This window comes from Electrona antarctica (assembly GCF_951216825.1).
Source record: "Electrona antarctica genome assembly, chromosome: 16".
Taxonomy (NCBI): domain Eukaryota; kingdom Metazoa; phylum Chordata; class Actinopteri; order Myctophiformes; family Myctophidae; genus Electrona; species Electrona antarctica.
In genome coordinates, this window is record NC_136797.1 from 35,746,570 (window position 1) to 35,764,878 (window position 18,309).

At 44.7% G+C, this 18,309-nt stretch overlaps 1 protein-coding gene across 3 annotated transcripts in view; it reads right to left on the reverse strand.

The window, feature by feature from the left end:
- wdr7 (WD repeat domain 7) overlaps positions 1 to 18,309 on the reverse strand; it is a 145,847-nt gene that overhangs the window by 113,585 nt on the left and 13,953 nt on the right. For all 3 annotated transcript variants that reach the window (XM_079524621.1, XM_079524622.1, XM_079524620.1), the window contains exons 10-15: positions 15,037 to 15,184; positions 13,154 to 13,269; positions 12,197 to 12,329; positions 10,448 to 10,668; positions 7,242 to 7,437; positions 3,613 to 3,827 (exon numbers count right to left, since the gene is read on the reverse strand). In XM_079524621.1, the coding sequence (XP_079380747.1) occupies positions 3,613 to 3,827; positions 7,242 to 7,437; positions 10,448 to 10,668; positions 12,197 to 12,329; positions 13,154 to 13,269; positions 15,037 to 15,184 (1,029 nt within the window). The remainder of the gene's footprint in view (positions 1 to 3,612; positions 3,828 to 7,241; positions 7,438 to 10,447; positions 10,669 to 12,196; positions 12,330 to 13,153; positions 13,270 to 15,036; positions 15,185 to 18,309) is intronic.

Consider the following 18,309-nt stretch of genomic DNA (forward strand, 5'->3'; position numbering starts at 1 on the left):
AATTGTTATTATTTTTTACATATTAAATCCCAGTTTATAGGCATTTTAGCTAATTTTAGCCACCGTGGACGCCATCTTGAAAACAATGCCTTTCTGGTTGTTCGTTGTTCCTAAAATTGTAGTATGTTATTTAGCAGACCCAATAGTAACAGAATCCATTGAAAAATCACTTTTTATCAATTATTTTGGTTTTCAACCATACGTATCCAATATTTGAGTCTGTGCAAACAGACCACTAGGGGGGGCGCTCCCAACACGTTTGCACAGCTTTTTGAAATCCTTATACCCATACCCAACACCACACCAAAATTCAGAAACTACTCACCAAAAGCCAAATCTTGCTGATTTCTTACAAGTCGGCCCCCCGCTATAACACACCTGGCAGTTAGTGTTACATCCTCACAAAGAACAAAGACAAGCCACTACATACAGACAGATAGATCTATACAGTAGCCCTTTAATGATCCTGAGGGGAATTCAGTTGTCATAGCAGCAACGCAGTGAGGATAAAACAAAGACACAGGGAAGGATAGATAAAATGTACATAGGCCTGTCACAATTATTACAGTAGTTATTTGAGATAATCGCAATTATTTTACATAAGTAATAATCTTTCATGTTGAAAAATGTTCATATATTTTCGAGAAAAAAAAATAGCGGAAATAACGTGCAGCGCACGCCGCATCATAAATATGATAAAGATAAATAAATATATAAAAGACAGTATAAAGATCATTCAGCATCTGACCTGGCCCTCAGTGTCTGCCTGGGCTGGTGGTGTGCATTAGTGTATCATCAGTAGGCAGTCACATCACCAATAAAAATGAATACATAAAAACTGCATATAAATCGAAGACCTCAGGAGGTCTTCGCTCTTCTCACAGAGGCGAAGTATAATGTGCAAACTACAATATCTCCCATCACCAAATACAAAACAACCACCAATAAAAATGAATACATAAAAACTGCATATAAATCGAAGACCTCAGCCTCAGGACGGACCTGGACACCATGGACTGACCGTCCATAGGATGGAACTGGCCACCATGGACTGACCGTCCATAGGATGGACCTGGCCACTGACCACCATGGACTGACCGTCCATAGGACGGACCTGGCCACTGACCACCATGGACTGACCGTCCATGCATAAATCGTTGCTGTCGGGATGAACCGTCTTATCTCCATATTCTAACTTTTTGTTTATCATATCATGTACTTGATAGTGGGTGCAAGACATGGTAAACAGAGGCGAAGTATAATGTGCAAACTACAATACCTCCCATCACCAAATACAAAACAACAACAACGGCTGGCCATAACAGTATTCCCGTCCGTGGTTTAGATGTGCGTTTGCCCTTTACGCTAGCGACGATTCTCTGACCAATCGGTGGTCTGCAGTGTTTTTACACACATCGCCTTTGGCATCGCCTGGGCCTACTTGGAACCGCGCAGGGGGAGCCACTTGAAAAGTCTGCTCCCGGTAACTTTGGCCTGATGGAAAATGAAGAGATGAGGGTAGAGCCCGAGGCAGGCGAGTTAAACCGGTACCGTGCAGTGGAGACTGCGTGACACAGACACTCCAACAAATATACAAAGTAACAATGGTCCTTTCTGTGCAAGCCGGATGGTCCACTGGTAGTGGATGGACCGCTACTGGTTTGCGGCACAAGCTCTGTGTCGAGTTCTCTACACTAATCTCTCTCTCTCTCTCCACAAGACAATGAAGTCAGAATCTCTGCATCTAGAAGACAATGTACTGACTGTAGAAATATCTCTCTCTCCAGTAGACACTGGACTCAATCTCTCTCGCTCTCAAGCCCATTTTAGACCAGATGATGAATTTAAAAGCGCCTTCTAAATCCTAACCTAAGTTTTCAGAAAATCTTCTGTATTTTATTCAGACAATGTAAGAAGATTCCTGTTGCTAGATACAGTACAAGGCAACATCTAAAATGACACAGATGCTTTCCCGGTTTTAAAAGCATAACAACGCTTTCCCGGTCTTAATGGGTAAAAGACGCTGAACATTTCTGTACATCTCAGCAAATGATCCAAATAACTGCAACAGTGACACAGAGTCATAACACTACACCCCGAGAAGGTCCGTATTACAGCCAGTGTCTGTCTGTCTGTATGCATTGATTGATGGATATGATTACATGGGTAAAGTCAGGTGTCATATTTATTCCTTGGGTAAATCCAGGTGTCATACATATTAGCATAATATTGCTGTTAAATAAAGTCTAAAATACCCCCTGTATTACTTTGTAATGTGTGAGAGTCGAGAGCGAGAGAGAGAATAAAGCGTGCCGCATCGGTCTCGTGCATGTATCATGGGGAGCCTGCACGTACGTGCGACGTCAAAATGAGAAATTGGAATCAAAATAAATTTAGCCCATGTATCAGGTCTGGATCGCACCTTGGTGATCTCTTGCAGTGTGTGATTGTGATCTCTTGTCTGCGATCAATCGTTTAGTGAAAAAAAACCCACAAAGATATGACAGCCGATTTCAAAAAGAGACTCCCGTGATGTGAAATACTACTATTAAAACTCAATGGTCGCCAAGGACTTATTTAACTTCTTTTTCATGATGTCCTGGAGCGCCAAGGACGTGTTTTATAACATGGTAAAAAAATATATATATATAAAATAAAATAAAATATATATGGTGGCGGTCTGGGCCTTTTGGCGCCCCCTGGTGGTGATGAATGAGTTAAAACAAGCTGATGACTCCCTGACGACTTTAAAAGTCCTACCGTGTGTACGAGCCTTTATACTGTATGCTGCTGCCTGGCCTTCATTTAACTCACAAAATAACAGATCTACACGCTCACAACGCGTCGCAGCGCGACGCGGTGTGAGCGTGTAGATCTGTTATTTTTGTGAGTTAAATGAAGGCCTCTACTATCAGATATCAAAAGCACTTCATGCTTTATAAACACACACACACACCCACACACAGTCACAGTCACAGTCACAGTCACACACACACACACACACACACACTCTAACAAGACGCATATCAACACGTCGGTTTTACCACTGTGGAACAAGCCATGAGAAACGCATACAAACACAAGACACACATGGTACCAATTCAGTGGTGGAAAGTAAACTAAGTACATTTACTTAAGTACTGTACTTTTGAGGTATTTGTACTTTACTTGAGTATGTACAATATCCAATACCTTTGCTTGTTCTACTCGACTACATCTCAGATCCAAGCATTGTACTTTTACTCCACTACATTGAAAACATTAGTTACTAATACTATAGTTACTTTGTAGATTTGGATTATTATTACAAAACATACATTAACCACTTATATTTAAAAATAGCCGATCTACAAGCTTAGCTCACAATGGATCGGCTATTTTCAAAAGATTTTGATACATTTGAAAACTTTAATGAAACATTCTGCATAAAGAGTACTTTCTACTTTTGGTACTTCAAGTACATTTTGATACCAATACTTTTTGTACTTTAACTCAAGTAAAGTTTGACTTCCGTAGTTCAACACTGCAGTATTGATACTTTTACTTAAGTAAAAACGTTGAGTCCGTTTTTCCACCACTGTGGGTAACACGAGGAATAATAATATAACTGACCTTATCTGCGTTGTCGGCAGCCAGCAGGTTGGTGGCCAGCGTCTGCAGCTTGTGCTGGGCCATGTTCTTGAGCGCGGCCAGGCTGCGGCGGGTCATGGCCTGCTTCAGGTTGACGGCGGGGTGGCTGAGGGCGTCCACCGCCGTCGGGGCCAGCTCGTCGCAGGCGTTCAGGATCTCCACGGCCGTGATGCCCATCACGCAGCGGTCCAGCGCTCCTGGAGAGAGAGAGAGAGGAACCCAAAACCAAATGAGAGCATGAACAAACTATTCTGTCAAAAAATAAAATGGCTACAATTATTTTTTACTTTGATATGATTTAAGTTTCTATTCGACGTCAACCGCTTTATCCCCGTTTAACCTCTCAGATTCTACAAAATGTCTTCTAAATCATGACAGTTTTCAGAAAAACCTATGTTTCTGTATCAGTGGTTCTATTAATCTACAAAGCTCGTAGCGCTGCACAGAGTGCCACGCTACGAGCTTGTAGATCTGCTATTTTGCTATTTTTCAACAGCTAAAGTTTAAAATAATGGTTAAAGTGTTTAAAAGCTATGAGGTGACAGATGTATTTGCCAGCTGCTTGAAAAGCAGCAGGACAACATGTTCACCTACCGACCAACGTTTTCATCGTTGGCTGCCTCTAGGCCAATGGGAGACTTACATAAAACGCCTCAAAGTGAAGCCGTGAGCTGAAGGCAGAGGCTGCTGCACGCAAACTGAATATAGCAATTATGGCAATTATGACTGAGTCATTGTTTTATGTCTTTTTGAAGAATATTGAAAACTTTTTTTTTTTTTTATCTTCAAACCATTTTCAGATGGGGATCCATGGCCAAATACGTAATCAATTTGGGGGTCCATATCCTGTTTGACAACTACTGCTATAAGGGAGGTATGTGTTTGTACAGGCCAGGGGCTGTGGGACAGTGAGTGTGTAGAGGGCAGGCGTCTTACAACGGTGTCGCTTGCTGAAAACAGGCCATCTACAAGCTCACAACGTGCGGCAATGTCGTACGATGGAATATAAAGTTAGGCGGGGGAGAGAGAGAGAGAGAGACATCATGTTGCTGCAGAGTGCAGACTGTGTTGACAGCAGGACTGGGTCTGATATTGAGTGAGCGCAGAAGCGTCAGTTTTCCAAATGGTTTGAGAGTGGTCAATAACTTTACTGGACTAGACCCAGGAACAGGTTCATACCTGTGTGTGTGTGTGAGCCATCACCCAATTACATGTCCAATGCCTGAGTACACACACGACTCACTCCTTAATTTCACACTTTGCTACCCTGCAATCTCCCACCACTACAGCTAACCCAACCATCTCTCTCACACAGGCAGTAGAACCACACACACACACACACACACACACACACACACACACACACACACACACACACACACACACACACACACACACACACACACACACACACACACACACACACACACACACACACACACACACACACACACACACACACACAATGACCTCACTATTAAGTCCATACATTATTAATACAGATATTATTGTCACAGTAAAACCTGTACAAATAACAGATGCTGCAGAATAAATCACAGTACAAGTCATTTCAAACCCACTTTCTCACTCAACTCATCTAAAGTTGAGTGGAGGGCAAAGGACAAACAACCCACTAGCTTTGTTTTGCATTTGTTATCAGTTTTCATTCTATTACAAAACAACCTTCAAGAGGAAAAAGAATAAAACCTGTGTAACAAGTAACAACAGTTTGGTTTCGGGAAGGGAAATTGTATCTACAAATCTAAAAATGTCTTCAGTTTTCCGAAAAATTTATGTTGCTTCAGTATATCAGTGGTGCACAAACCGTTTCCCCCCCCCCCCCCCCCCCCAAATGATATCTAGGCCTATTTGTCTGTGGACCCCATCGTCTCAAAACATTTTGTTCTAGTGACTCCCAGAAGCAAAGATTTCAAAAGTTTTCTTGGCTAACCTATGATCCACCGTCCACCCCCCTGTGAAGCGACACTATGATCCACCGTCCACCCCCCTGTGAAGCGACACTATGATCCACCGTCCACCCCCCTGTGAAGCGACACTATGATCCACCGTCCACCCCCCTGTGCAGAGACACTATGATCCACCGTCCACCCCCCTGTGCAGCGACACTATGATCCACCGTCCACCCCCATGTGCAGCGACACTATGATCCACCGTCCACCCCCATGTGCAGAGACACTATGATCCACCGTCCATCCCCCTGTGCAGAGACACTATGATCCACCGTCCACCCCCCTGTGCAGGGACACTATGATCCACCGTCCACCCCCCTGTGCAGCGACACTATGATCCACCGTCCACCCCCCTGTGCAGAGACACTATGATCCACCGTCCACCCCCCTGTGCAGAGACACTATGATCCACCGTCCACCCCCCTGTGCAGAGACACTATGATCCACCGTCCACCCCCCTGTGCAGCGACACTATGATCCACCGTCCACCCCCCTGTGCAGAGACACTATGATCCACCGTCCACCCCCCTGTGCAGCGACACTATGATCCACCGTCCACCCCCCTGTGCAGCGACACTATGATCCACCGTCCACCCCCCTGTGCAGAGACACTATGATCCACCGTCCACCCCCCTGTGCAGGGACACTATGATCCACCGTCCACCCCCCTGTGCAGGGACACTATGATCCACCGTCCACCCCCCTGTGCAGAGACACTATGATCCACCGTCCACCCCCCTGTGCAGCGACACTATGATCCACCGTCCACCCCCCTGTGCAGCGACACTATGATCCACCGTCCACCCCCCTGTGCAGCGACACTATGATCCACCGTCCACCCCCCTGTGCAGTGACACTATGATCCACCGTCCACCCCCCTGTGCAGAGACACTATGATCCACCGTCCACCCCCCTGTGCAGAGACACTATGATCCACCGTCCACCCCCCTGTGCAGCGACACTATGATCCACCGTCCACCCCCCTGTGCAGCGACATACAAGGACACCACGTGATCGAAAAAATCTCCTTCCACTCGCACCCACGCTGGATACCATTTTCTCTTCCTCATATTTCTCTTCCATGCATCGTTGCACGTCAGCCGCGACCACCATTAAATCTTCATTGGGCTCCAACTATGGATTACATACCGGTAGTTTTTTCAAAAATATATATATTTTTACGAATATATATATATATATATATATATATATATATATAAAACAAAGGTTAAAAGACACGGCATCGAATGCGTGAGGGTCAGTGTGTGGGTCTTGTTATTCGCCTCCGTGTTTATCAACGATCGGGGGATCGATCGTACTGGAGATACATATTCTGTGACTACTTGGAAGATAAGGAAAAATGAAAAATTGCTGGCATGGACTGAATTATTTATTACTTTACTCTGGCACATTATAGAATTATTTAGCAGATCTACAAGCTCACAATGCGTCAACAATAAACATCAATACAGCATGGAATCGGGGACAAAATCTAATCCAACGACAACAAAACATTCTTTAGTCTTGGGTCTGCGAGGCTAAACCTCATCAAATGGTGGTCCGTGGTCGCAAATACAGAATAAATAATGGGCCTTGATGTGAACAGGGTTGAAAAGCGCTGTGTTAAGTGGATGAACTTACCCGTGTCCATCTGCCAGACGTAGACAGAGCCGTCGGAGCAGCCCACCACTAGGTAGTCGTCGGCCGGACGCCACTTGATGACCTGGATGGGGAAGAGGTGTCTGGACGCCAGCATGATGCACTTCCTCTCCCTCAGGCTGAGCAGGCCCACTGAGTGGTCGCTGGCCACCGTGCACACGCAGTGCTGCACGCGGGTCTGCACAGGAGAACCATCACACCACGCTCGTTAGTATCAACCCATTTAGACCTGAGACCACATTTATCTGATCTACAAAATGTCTTCTATGTCAGTGGTTCTCAAACTATTTCATGTCAAGGACCTCAGAAATTATATGAAATTGGCCGCCGTCCCCCCATCTGAAATATGTTGTTCCAGGGACCCCCAGAAGCAAAGATTTGACTTAAAATTGTTTGCTCTGAAAGAATATATATATATTCAAAGGTTTGCGCAAAATTTTCAAGATTTTTCAAAAATAGCAGCTGTTATTTTTCAATAGCTAAAGTATAACATAATCCTTAAATCACCAAAAGGGGTTCCCGTCCCGAATTGGTTAACACGCAGCGCTGGACGGGAGAACCATCACAACACGTTCATTAGTATTAACACAACAACTGCCAAAGAGGCAATATCAAAGCTTTTAATTCACGCCCGTCAGTTGCCAAATATCGCGCGTGTGTAATCGCTTTATATGGATATGAAACGGTCTTGCTAAAAATCTACTTTTAGCCCCGGGCTGGTTGCCTGGCAACGCCAACAAAATATGTGTGTGTGTGTGTGTGTGTGTGTGTGTGTTGCTATTTTTGAATAGCCAAAAAAACCAAAAATAATGGTTAACGCTGACAGTGTACAAATGTACAATTCCATCATGACATATTATGGATTATAAATCATAAGAATGAGCTTTAGGCTTCAATGAAGGCACTCCCTCCCTCCAGGTTTGGAGATAATTTTATCAGACGCAGTGTGTTGGTAAATGCCAAATATGTTTGATTACAAAGCTTTGGAACCAGCTGACATTTTGGTTGGGATTTATAAGTAAAGGTTAATGTAGGACAGGTCAAATCTCTACTCGCATGAGGAAATACCAGCTACGCTATTCCCATGGCGACAATGGAATTAGGTCTTTGTTAGCATTTCATCATAATGTCATTTAAAAATAAAAAGCATCCTCCTTTATGGGAATGGAAAGTATGTCTGTCTGTCTGTCTGTCTGTCCAACACCAGACCTCCACAGCAAAATAGTTAATGGTATTATTAGTAACAGCACAGCATTGCAAAATCTCTAAAACCTTTATGAGAACATAAACTGTTTTCACTGCAGTGCTAGTATTTTACCTGTAAAATTAAATAAAAACAAAACAGTATAAATTGACAATGGAATGACATTTTCACATGCCCTCCTTGGTAGCGTGCTGGTGCTGCCCGATTCATTTGTTTATTTTCTAATATTCTAGTACTTTATACTCGCAAGATAGTGATAGTAAGCACACAAGACTGTAACTTTAATCCATCAAGAACAGAGGATAAGCAAACTGTTTAGATTATTTTTCCTCTCTCAATCATTTGTTATGATGGGGACGCAGGTTTTTTTTGTCAATTATTTTACCCCCTTTGTCTCCCCAATGTAGTCGTTGTGCCAAATAATTCCTTCCCACACACATTTCTGTGTTGCATCATACTGACTCAGCTACCAGTGAGGAGCCCCCACCGTGAGGATGTAGGCATTGGACCTTCCGTCCCAACCCGCAGGAGTACATGCAGTGACCAAGCATGTGTTGCAATGTTGCCATTACTACCTACTAGGATGTGTCACTCGTACACACTCCCCCCTCAGCTTTCTAGCCGTCTGTCTCTCAGCTTTCTAGCAGTCCGTCTCTCCTCACACTGTCCATCTCTCAGCTTTCTAGCAGTCTGTCTCTCCTCACACTGTCCATCTCTCAGCTTCCTAGCAGTCTGTCTCTCCTCACACTGTCCATCTCTCAGCTTTCTAGCAGTCTGTCTCTCCTCACACTGTCCATCTCTCAGCTTTCTAGCAGTCCGTCTCTCCTCACACTGTCCATCTCTCAGCTTCCTAGCAGTCGGTCTCTCCTCACACTGTCCATCTCTCAGCTTCCTAGCAGTCTGTCTCTCCTCACTGTCCATCTCTCAGCTTCCTAGCAGTCCGTCTCTCCTCACACTGTCCATCTCTCAGCTTCCTAGCAGTCGGTCTCTCCTCACACTGTCCATCTCTCAGCTTCCTAGCAGTCAGTCTCTCCTCACACAGTCTATCTCTCAGGTTTCTAGCTGTCTGTCTCTCCTCACACTGTCTATCTCTCAGCTTTCTAGCTGTCTGTCTCTCCTCACACTGTCTATCTCTCAGCTTTCTAGCTGTCTGTCTCTCCTCACACAGTCTATCTCTCAGGTTTCTAGCTGTGTCTCTCCTCACACAGTCTATCTCTCAGCTTTATAGCCGTCTGTCTCTCCTCACACTGTCTATCTCTCAGCTTTATAGCCGTCTGTCTCTCCTCACACTGTCTATCTCTCAGCTTTATAGCCGTCTGTCTCTCCTCACACTGTCTATCTCTCAGCTTTATAGCCGTCTGTCTCTCCTCACACTGTCTATCTCTCAGCTTTATAGCCGTCTGTCTCTCCTCACACTGTCTATCTCTCAGCTTTATAGCCGTCTGTCTCTCCTCACACTGTCTATCTCTCAGCTTTATAGCCGTCTGTCTCTCCTCACACTGTCTATCTCTCAGCTTTATAGCCGTCTGTCTCTCCTCACACTGTCTATCTCTCAGCTTTATAGCTGTGTCTCTCCCACAGTGTCTCAGCACTGCTACTGGCTGTCCTAGTGTAAATAAAGACATAAAGTACGATGGAATGATGAAGAGCTAGAGAGGACAAATGAAAAGAACAAGGGATAAACTGTGAGAGAGACAAGTGTGTGTGTGTGTGTGTGTGTGTGTGAGAGAGAGAGACAAGCAATGTACCAAGTTTCTGATGTAATGCTGTAGTAAACCTTGACCATGAAACCTGAACTCTACTTCACTCTATCTCTGTCTCACATGCACGCACACACGCACACCACACGCGCATGTCTCTCCTACACTATGTCCCTCTCAGCTTTCCTACCGTCTGTCTCCCCTATATCGTCTCCTGCTCAGCTTTCCTACCGTCTGTCCCAATAAAGGAAAGAAAGCAGGAAATGCTGCCAACACAAACTTACACTGCAGTTTTCTGGTGGCACAATGATCTGTGTGATCTCTCCACCGTGGACACAGAAGATGTGCTTCATCTCCCCGGTGAAGATGTCCCAGACGATCACAGAGAAGTCCACCCCTCCGGACACCAGCGAGCGCTGGTCGTACCGCGGAGAGATCTGGTACGGGTAGAGGACACAGGTGACCTTGTTGCGGTGTCCCCGCAGGGTACGATGCGGGGGCCATCCTGGGAAGGACGAGAGAGAGAGAGAGAGAGAGCGAGCGCAAAAAGAGGGGGGAAGAGGAAAGGGAAAACGGTGTCAAACTCGCAAGGCAGCAATTCACAACCTGTGGGCCCTGTGGGCCGTGAGGATATTATAAAAGGGCCCCCAAATATTTGTCTAAAACACCAAGGGCAGTATTATGCGTGTCTTAAGTACCAGGTCTTATGACTTAACTTAAGACCTGGAGGCGTGGTCAATGCTGTTTGGCCACTCAGAATAGCCAAATGGCATTGAGCACGCCACCAGGTCTTAAGTTAAGTAATAAGACCTGGTACTTAAGACACGCATAATACTGCCCCAAGAGTACAATGATAATATAACATTAACACCCTGATCATCCGGGGTATTTGGAACCATTAAATCAATGCACCCAGGGATTTGCAGCTTTAGAGCCCATTTCAAGGTGGCACGGCGCCATCTTGGAAGGTGCTAGAATGTAGCTAGATATAGCCAAAATACCCTTTAGAGGATCGGCAACCAACGTAAGTATGACTACTTCTAACGCGACTAGCGACGGGACCGTGATGGACCGTCAAAAACACTCTTTGTTTAGAATTGGAAGCATTGATTTAGATCAAGAGTTATTCACGTTTTAAGATTTTCGATCCCATCCATTAAAATGGAGGTTGAACAGGTTGATGACATCGAATGTTGCCCAATCGACGCACACAGGCTGTAGACTGGTGCGGTAGGTTATCAAACGCGCAATGTTCCGTCTTTTGATTAATCTCCGTTCCCATCGTCGAGTGATTATTTGATAGGGTGGAGATCTCCGTCTTGGCCGCTCAGAGTGTTCACAACCCAATCGCCCAGCGCTATGATTTAATTGATTAAATAACCCCGGGCAATCCGAGTGTTAATATTGTTAACGTTTTATGTCAAAAGTGACACTGTATTTTTTTCCTGCTTCAAAACCTTGGAAAAGACTTCATTGTGTTTGTTCCATACCACCCATGAGCCAAATTTTGTATTTTAAAACAAAATGCCAGAGGATTCATAGGAATTTAAAGTGAGGGAGGTCTCACCCATCTGACCACGAACGGCTGCCGTGTTAGTGTTCAGATGGGTTGGCCGTGATCCATGAGCTTGTACTTCTGCTATTTTTGAACATCTTTGAAAAATATTGAAAGTGTTTGACAAATGTTGAATACTTTAGAATTAGGAAAAAGTTTGAGAACTACTGATTTAGAAGGTATTTGTATAAAGAGCCTTGGGTGTGTTTTGGACACACACACACACACACACACACACACACACACACACACACACACACACACACACACACACACACACACACACACACACACACACACACACACACACACACACACACACACACACACACACACACACACACACACACACACACACACACACACACACACACACACACACACACACACACACACACACACACACACACACACACACACACACACACACACCTCTCCGCAGCATGTGTTAATGGCTTATATACACACACACACACACCTCTCCGCAGCATGTGCTCTCCCTGCAGCAGCTGGACGATGGCGGTCTGCGTGGCAGGGACCAGGATGATGCTGCCGTCCTCCCTGCCACACACCAGTCTGCCCTGCGACGGGATGTACACGCTGGCCGTCACCTGCAGGGGGAGACAAACACCACAGCACAACATGAGTCACAGCAGTCTGCCCCACAGGTGTGAAATCAGCCCTCAACTGCTTCCGACCTACAGCATACCAACTATGCATCCAGCAAGCCCAAGCCAGTAGTCACTCTGAGTAGCCCACTAGCCATTTATTTCGGACTCCGTCATATCAGTTTTTTATGGAGGGACAGACAGTAGGCGGACAGGAAATGGGGAGAGAGATGGGGGGGATGACATGCAGTAAAGGCCGTCGGGATCGGGAGTCGAACCCGCGGCACACTGCCAGACTGGTTTACCAGCCAAGGTGCCGGGACCGCTGAGCCACAGCCCAGGCCCGTCATATCAGACTTGTATGGTATGTTGTACTCCGTCGCCTCAGTCTTAAAGGGCCACTTCACCCCTTTTGCAACCAGATCTTATTTTAATGATGTTTGGGAGACAAGAAACACTTTCCTGGGGTTTTTACGTGGGTAATATGAGTTTTTAGATATTTTAATATTTCAAAGTGTCCATGGGCTCCATGATGTCATAGACACTGGGCTCACTTCCTTCCTGGACTACAATTCCCATAATGCTTTGGTCCAATGCTCCTCCTTGTGGATAGGGGGAGGGCTGTCTTACTGAGACAACATGTAGTCCAGGAAATAAGTGAGAGTTAAAAGAGGCAAGGTTTAAGTAGTAGAATAGTGAATTATAAGAATGCACAGCTTACAAACAGGTCAGCAGATATTGATACAGACAAAGAGAGACGTGTTCTTTGCATTTCTGTTATGGCATTCACCCCCCCATGTGATAATGTTCTCATTTTAGAGCCATACCTTAATGGGTTCTTCTCCTCCAGGCATGACACTGAGCTGGTCAATGATCCCGGCCGACAGAGGAGTCAGTTTATCAAAGGCCTCCTGAAGGCTGATGGTGGACGACACCTGGAGCTCTGCAGCGAGAGAGAGGGATAGAGAGGGGGACAGAGAGATTGAGGGGGACAGAGAGAGAGAGGGGGACAGAGAGATTGAGGGGGACAGAGAGATTGAGGGGGACAGAGAGATTGAGGGGGACAGAGAGATTGAGGGGGACAGAGAGAGAGGGGGGGACAGAGAGAGAGAGGGGGACAGAGAGAGGGAGAGGGGGACAGAGAGAGGGAGAGGGATAGAGAGAGGGGGACAGAGGGGTGTGTGGAGATAGACAGGGGAATTAGAGAACGACGGGACAATTTAGGCATTTAGCAGACGCTCTTAATCTAGAGCGATTTACAGTAAGAAAGTACAACACAACGTAATACAAATGCATAAAAATAGTCAACCATGATCATAAGTAAACTAAGAGCCTCACATCCATCTAACAGTAGGATATCTACACAACGAAACGATAAGCATACACTATAGAATGCTATGTCTACATATTATCTAAATTACATTTTAGCCTTTGAATACGCCTGCTAGGTCGTCGAGGCTAGGGCAAGTGCTACGGGCTAAGGTAGAGTCTGAAGAGGTGCGTTTTCAGACTGCGGAGAAGAGAAGAGGAGAGGAGAAGAGAAGAGTGTCCCTCATTCAAGAAAGTAATACATTTACCAAAACTCAAACTCTAGCTTCAGTATTGAAACGTGCCACTAGGTGTCAGTACTGTTCCACGATTCAGAAAAATAACTAGTTAACTTCACCAGATGGACTGGTTTTGACATAAAGGACAGATAAAGAAAATCCACAATGAATCAATTAAAGTGTACAGGGAAAAGAGAAGTAGAGCACCACCAAAGGTAACGTTTAGAATAGAATAGTCCCCACTTCCTTGGGGGGTGTTTAGTCACATTATATGTACTGTATGTATATACTGTATGTACATAGGTGACATTTGACCTCTGCATTTACCCATCCTATTACAACTAGGAGCAGCCATTCTATGGCGCTCGGGAAGCAATCAGGGATTAAGACTCTTGCTCAGGGACACACATGGACACATTGCTGGCCTGGCCTGACATCGTACCTGGACAACCAGGGGCTCTGGCTCCCCAGGCTCGGGCTCACTAACCGCTCAGGGACACACATCGACACATTGCTGGCCTGGCCTGACATCGTACCTGGACAACCAGGGGCTCTGGCTCCCCAGGCCTGACATCGTACCTGGACAACCAGGGGCTCTGGCTCCCCAGGCCTGACATCGTACCTGGACAACCAGGGGCTCTGGCTCCCCAGGCCTGACATCGTACCTGGACAACCAGGGGCTCTGGCTCCCCAGGCTCAGGCTCACTAAGCACTCAGCGAAAAACGATAAAAACATTAATTTACACAATGATAGCTGTCAAACAAGTCTATGAAGTTATCTATGAAACAAAAATCACACCCGTGTGAACTGAGTGGTGTAAGGTCTTATATAGACTGATCAGCTGTGGTCTGACGTAATGTCTGACGTAATGAAATCACACCCGTGTGAACTGGGTGACCATAGCAACCATGCTCATGGACAGACACGTAAACGGACAGACACGTAAACTAACAAAGCCAGTTGTAGGAGTGGTTATTCTGCAACACAATTCTATACAAGGAGGAGGCGTGATGTCACGAGGCATCACCATATATGGAACGAATATATGGAACGAACAAAGAGGAGATTCAGGTTTTCATAGTAAACTGCGACTGCGACCTACGGTCGCAATCAAAATGTCCTGTCAAAATCAACACCAGAACCACACCGTGCTACTGTATACCTGTGGCGGCGCTCAGGGGCTGCAGCGGGGAGGCGTCAGGAATGCTCCACAGGGACAGCCTGCCAGCCGAGTCTCCCTGAATCAGCAGCTTGTGGAAGGGCTCCCTCCGGCCATAGAAGAACCTGGTCACCGGGGGGCAGATGAGGAGCTGGGGGGGGAGACATGCGGGACACACACATGGGGTTACAAATAACACGTACTCGGTACCTCCGACAAGACCCTGGCCTGGACACCACCGGGCTTGAGAGCACCCCAAATTGTGAATTTCACTATTTTGTAGACAACTATTTTCCCAGGTACTGTAGTGTGAATGTTTTTATCGGTTTGGCTCTCTTCCTTAATCCATTGAGACCTGGAACGCATCCATGTCACGTTAGCGTTTAACCACATTAACCATTAACCCATTTTGGGCGGGAACCCCTTTTGGTGTTTAACATTATGTTATAATTTAGCTATTGAAAAATAGCAGATCTACAAGCTCATAGCGCGCCACCGAGTGGCGCGCTATGAACTTGTAGGTCTGCTATTTTTGAAAAATCGTTAAAATGTGCCTCAAATCTTTCAGAAAATTGTCATGATTTAGAAAAAAAAAAAATGTATTTCGACGTCAGGCCTGAATGGGTTAAGAGCTTGATATCGTTGCTGTTGGGCAGAAACCTAGATACGAATTCTAACTGTTTATTTCTCGTAAATGAATGCTCTACTACTTGATCATACTACAATGTCAAACAAATAAAAAGTGGTAGATCCACAAGCTCGAAACGTGGCGCTTTGTAGATCAGTTACTTTTTTTTTAATACTTTTGAATTGGAATCCTGAAAAGTAACAGTTTGGGACAAACAAGGTTTCCACCCGACAGAGATGATATACTTTCTTGTGCGTGTAGCAGATCTACAAGCTCACAACACGCTGCTATACGTTGTGAGCTTGTAGATCAGGCCATTTCCGGAGTGTGATGCGCTCCGGCGCACAACTAAGTGTAAGATCCAGTTACAGTCACATACAAACCCACACATCAATACACATCCACACACTGCAGGGAGAATACATCCCTGCAGGACAGTATCACCTGGGAAATTATTCTACAACTGGAATTATTTTCATGCTACTTTGAAATAGAACACTGCAATGTACATGTTCTTTGACTCGTTGTGTCACAGCGGGGCTGGGATTCAGGCACAGAGTGAATTGAAAACATCAGTACAGCACAATGAAAAAGAGGAAAGGGCAAAAATCATGAAAGTAAAATTATAAAATCCTGGCATACAGATGTATCCACCGACGATGGCTACAACTATATATGTAAAGGGTGAGTTTCCCCTTTGTGTGCTCAGAGCAGTACCGGGGACAGTGAAATCAGTCCATTACAAAGAAAGGACCATTTTTAAATTCAAGAGCAGTAGTTTCACTACGTGATTGTTTCAACTCAGAGAGTGAAGGGTCGTCCACATCAAGAACAACAACTATAAAGATAACTGTAATTGTGCAGTTTAAAAATAAAAAATAAAATAAAAAAATCAATCGAGTGGATGGCAGAACAGACCACAACTAAAACTTCAATGACAGTCAAACTTTATCATTGGGATCACTTTCAGAGACAGTGTTTCCAACACTGGAGACACTGTCAGCCAATCAAAATCCAGCCAATTTTACAGAACGTCACCTTCCACACATCACTCACGTGACATCCGGCATGTTTACTTCTAGAACGTGATCATTGGTCATCTTAAACCATTTGGGACGGGAACTGTGTCGCTTTAGCGTTTAACCACTAACCATTATTTTAAACTTTAGCTGTTGAAAAATAGCAGATCTACAAGCTCATAGGGCTTGTAGATCTGCTGTTCTTGAAAAATCTTTCAGCGGCCAAATACAGATAATTCTGAGGGTCCTTGACATGAAATAGTTTGAGGACCACTGACATAGAAACATAGGTTTTTCAGAAAACGGTCATGATTTAGAATTTGTAGAATCAGTTCTCAATTGGGTTCAAATGATAGTTGTAGTTCACTTTACAGTCATCATTGGTGGTGCAGACAGCCTTTTCAAATCTCAGAATGAAACTAGCTCCCAGGGAGTTTTCTGTGTGGAAACGTGTTTGGGGAAACTCACCAGTCATACAGCTAGATGACATTAAATAAAGGAAGGCATAACAGGAGAGGAAAATGCTGCCATGAAAAGACCAAAACCAATGAAACAAATGGCCAGGGAAATAAATGACTTCGGTCTAAATATTTCAAACTGGCCAGCTATGATGTATACGGCAGGATATAATATAAAGGTCTGGTTAAATGACCAAAGTTGGTGGTTACCAGTCGGTCAAAGATTCAGCAGCACTTCGTCAACCACTCTGGTGACGACAACCATCTGTCTTTTTATTTCATGCATTTCTTCCCCCAAGGTTACCGTTTTTCATATAAATTCTCTGGAAAAACTCTGGATATACACAGAGTTTTGGAGAAGTTTCTTTTAAGACACAACATAATAAATATTTAAGTTATGCGTATACTAAAATTGCAGAGAGCTATACAACAATGTATAAATCAGGATTATGACACAGGCCTCTGATTTTGGTCTCCCATGATCAGTGTCCTCTCCTGCTTTCTCTTCCTATACCAATCCCTAGTTCTGTCAATATCATTATTGTTTCCATTCTGTAAAGCCTTATGATTAATCTGAGGGTCACTGAGGATTGTAATGGAGGAGATGGATAGCAGGGTAGCATACTGGAGCTTTTGCTTCGTTGTTGTTTTGCCTTAAACAGGACTATCCACCCTAAAATAGAATTAACATGCTTTATTCTTATTATCACATCTTCTATCCTAAATGTGAATTTGTGCAAATCACCCCAAGTTTTTAACATCAAAGATTACAATATGGATATAAGTAAGTAAAAGTAAGTAATCCTTGCAGAGACATGCGGGCCATAGGGCAGGAGCCCATCTCCTGTTTCAATAGCGTGAGGCAGCTTGATGTACAAGTACACCCCCCTTAAAAAGAGCTAATTGTAACAAAGCTATGTAAAACTGAATGGGACCAGGAACAGATTCCGACTACAGTTATGCACAAAGCGTATTGAACCTCCTATAGTCACACAGGAAGACCAGGTCAGGTCTATTTGAGGGTAGATTGTCCTTTCCTTGGGGATAACTACAGATGCGGCTGAACTTCCAAGACAGTGAGTAAGTGAGCTGGAGAAATTGTCATGCTATGACAGGGGTTGCTACAAGTGCTGCTACTACTGTAGCAAATGACTGGCTAAATTGATAACAC